The following is a 2,076-nucleotide window of genomic DNA, read 5'->3' as shown; positions in this document are numbered from 1 at the left end:
GGGACTGGGTGGGGTGGGACAGGATGGGGAGCCCCGCCTGGCAGAAAGGCAGCTCCAGCGCTGCTGGGGATGCTCTGTGGGGTGGCAGCACCTGGATGAAGATCCCGGCTCCTCCGGGGCAGGGCCTGGTCCTGAGTGGGGGCTGCCGCTTCCCTCCTTCCTCCCGCACCCCCTGCACGCCCTGCTCCATCCCCCCCAGCCCAGGACAAGCCGGGGTCTGGCTGGGAGCCGAGATGGGAGCAGTGGGATGGCCAAAGAGGGGTCGTGGTGGGGCAGGGGAACAGGAAAAACCAGCCCCCGTTTGCTGGGCAGAGCAGGGCTAAGGATCGGCCCAACCAGCCCCCCTACCCCCCCCAGGCTCAGCTGCCCACACGGTGATTAAGGTGATTAAAGGGGGCTAAAACCCTGCCCAGACCTGCAGGTGGGTCTTGGGCTTGGTCTCAGTCTCTCCATCACATCCCTGGGGTCGGACCAGGGTGGGCTGGGGCTGATGGGGGGAGAGTGTCCCTGGGGGGTCCTGCCTGTCCCAGAGCTGGGGGCTGTGGCCCCCATGGAAGGGGGGAGCAGGGTGGGTAGAGGACACAGGTATGGGAATGAGGTTTTATTGAGGGAGGCAAATGCTGCCGCTGCAAGAGGCTGAGTGAGGTGCTGGGGCTTCTTGTGCAGCCGGGGGGGGATGTGTCTCCCCTCCCCAAGAGGCAGAGACAGTCTCCTGCTCTGCCCTGGGTTGAGGAGCCCTGAGCATCAGCCCTCAAACCCCCTGGAGCTGGGAGAACCTGGGAGCCCTGGCCCTTTTCTCCCCTCCTGGGAGCTCCCAGGCAGCCAAGACACCCCGGTCCCTCTCCCTGCAGCCCATCTGCCCCCGGGACACCCCTCCAGCCCGGCTAGGGCTCTGGCTGCCCCTTCTGATGGTGGTGCCCTTGGATGGTGTCATGCACCCAGTCGATGTAGTTGGAGATCTTGGTGTAGATGTCAGGGTACCGGCGGTCCCCGCATCTCTGCCCGGAGAACGAGACGATGCCATAAACCTTTCCCTTGAAGGTCAGGGGCCCCCCGGAGTCTCCCTGCGAAGCAAAGGGATAGGAGGGAGGTCAGGGCGTCTCCTGGGGCAGGGGGGATGGCTGGGGGGTGCGGGGCTGGGGTGCACTCACTGCGCAGACGCCCTGCAGCGTGGTGTTGCGGCTGGCCCCGCACAGCATGTTGGGCGAGACCTTGCCCCTCCACAGCGTCCGGCAGAAGCTCCGCTTGACGATGGTGGTGCTGGTCTCCATCAGCTCGGTGGGCCGGTCCCCGTAGTTGGAGATGTCCCCCCAGCCCAGCACGTGGCAGACGGTGTCGGGCTTCAGGTCGATGTGGGGTGCGGGCAGGCGGATCCGCTTCACGTACTCATTCAGCGTGGCTGACCTGTTCAGCTGGGTGGGGGTCGGGGGGCACAGGCGGCTTCACTGCTGGGGCATAGCCCCCCCCAGCACCCCACCACACACCTGCCCAGCTCCCCACTCATATTGAGCCCCCCAGACCTGCCCTTCCCATCCCTCTTCGGAGGCTGCACCCCAACACCAGCCCCTCTGTTACTGGTCCCAGTTTGCTCCAGAGACTGGCTGCCCGGGAGCGGTAGGAGCTGCCAACCCGGCCATGGTCGGCTTGTCCTCGGCTGCCTCCATCGCACCCCACGGCGCGGTCCTGCTTCTCCGGAGAAGCACTGACATCTAGTGTCAGCTCGGGGCGTGGGGGACCCCATCTCCCTCCTGCGCCCCATGGGGCGCAGGAGGGAGATGGGGTCCCCCACACCCCATGGGACGCCCCCATGGGCCCCATGGGACGTCCCCATGGGACGCAAGAGGGAGATGCCCACTTGGCCTGAGCTGGTCCACGATGGCCAGTGGCACCCGGGACTCACCCTGAGCAGTCGGATGTCGTTGTCCACCCAGCGAGGGTTGTAGTGCGGGTGGGCGATGGACTCCGCGACGCTGAAGACCTGCTGGGACTCCTCAGGCTCCTCCAGCCGGTGGGCGCCCAACACAACCCGCACCGAGGGGTTGCGCCTGCGGCAGAGGGGTCCTGAGTGGGTGCCAG

General features: G+C 66.8%; 1 protein-coding gene across 1 annotated transcript in view; it reads right to left on the bottom strand.

Moving 5' to 3' along the window:
* Positions 1–614: 614 nt before the first annotated feature.
* PRSS57 (protease, serine 57) overlaps positions 615–2,076 on the bottom strand; it is a gene marked incomplete at its 5' end in the record, with an annotated part of 1,738 nt that continues 276 nt past the window's right edge. Inside the window, 3 exons of the mRNA XM_014958597.1 lie at positions 615–1,064; positions 1,152–1,412; positions 1,901–2,045. Coding sequence (XP_014814083.1) covers positions 885–1,064; positions 1,152–1,412; positions 1,901–2,045 — 586 coding nt within the window. The remainder of the gene's footprint in view (positions 1,065–1,151; positions 1,413–1,900; positions 2,046–2,076) is intronic.

This window comes from Calidris pugnax, unplaced genomic scaffold, assembly GCF_001431845.1.
Source record: "Calidris pugnax isolate Ruff unplaced genomic scaffold, ASM143184v1 scaffold425, whole genome shotgun sequence".
In the NCBI taxonomy this organism is placed as follows: Eukaryota; Metazoa; Chordata; class Aves; order Charadriiformes; family Scolopacidae; genus Calidris; species Calidris pugnax.
The sequence above is the reverse complement of the archived record's forward strand: the minus strand, read 5'-3'. Positions and strand labels throughout refer to the sequence as shown.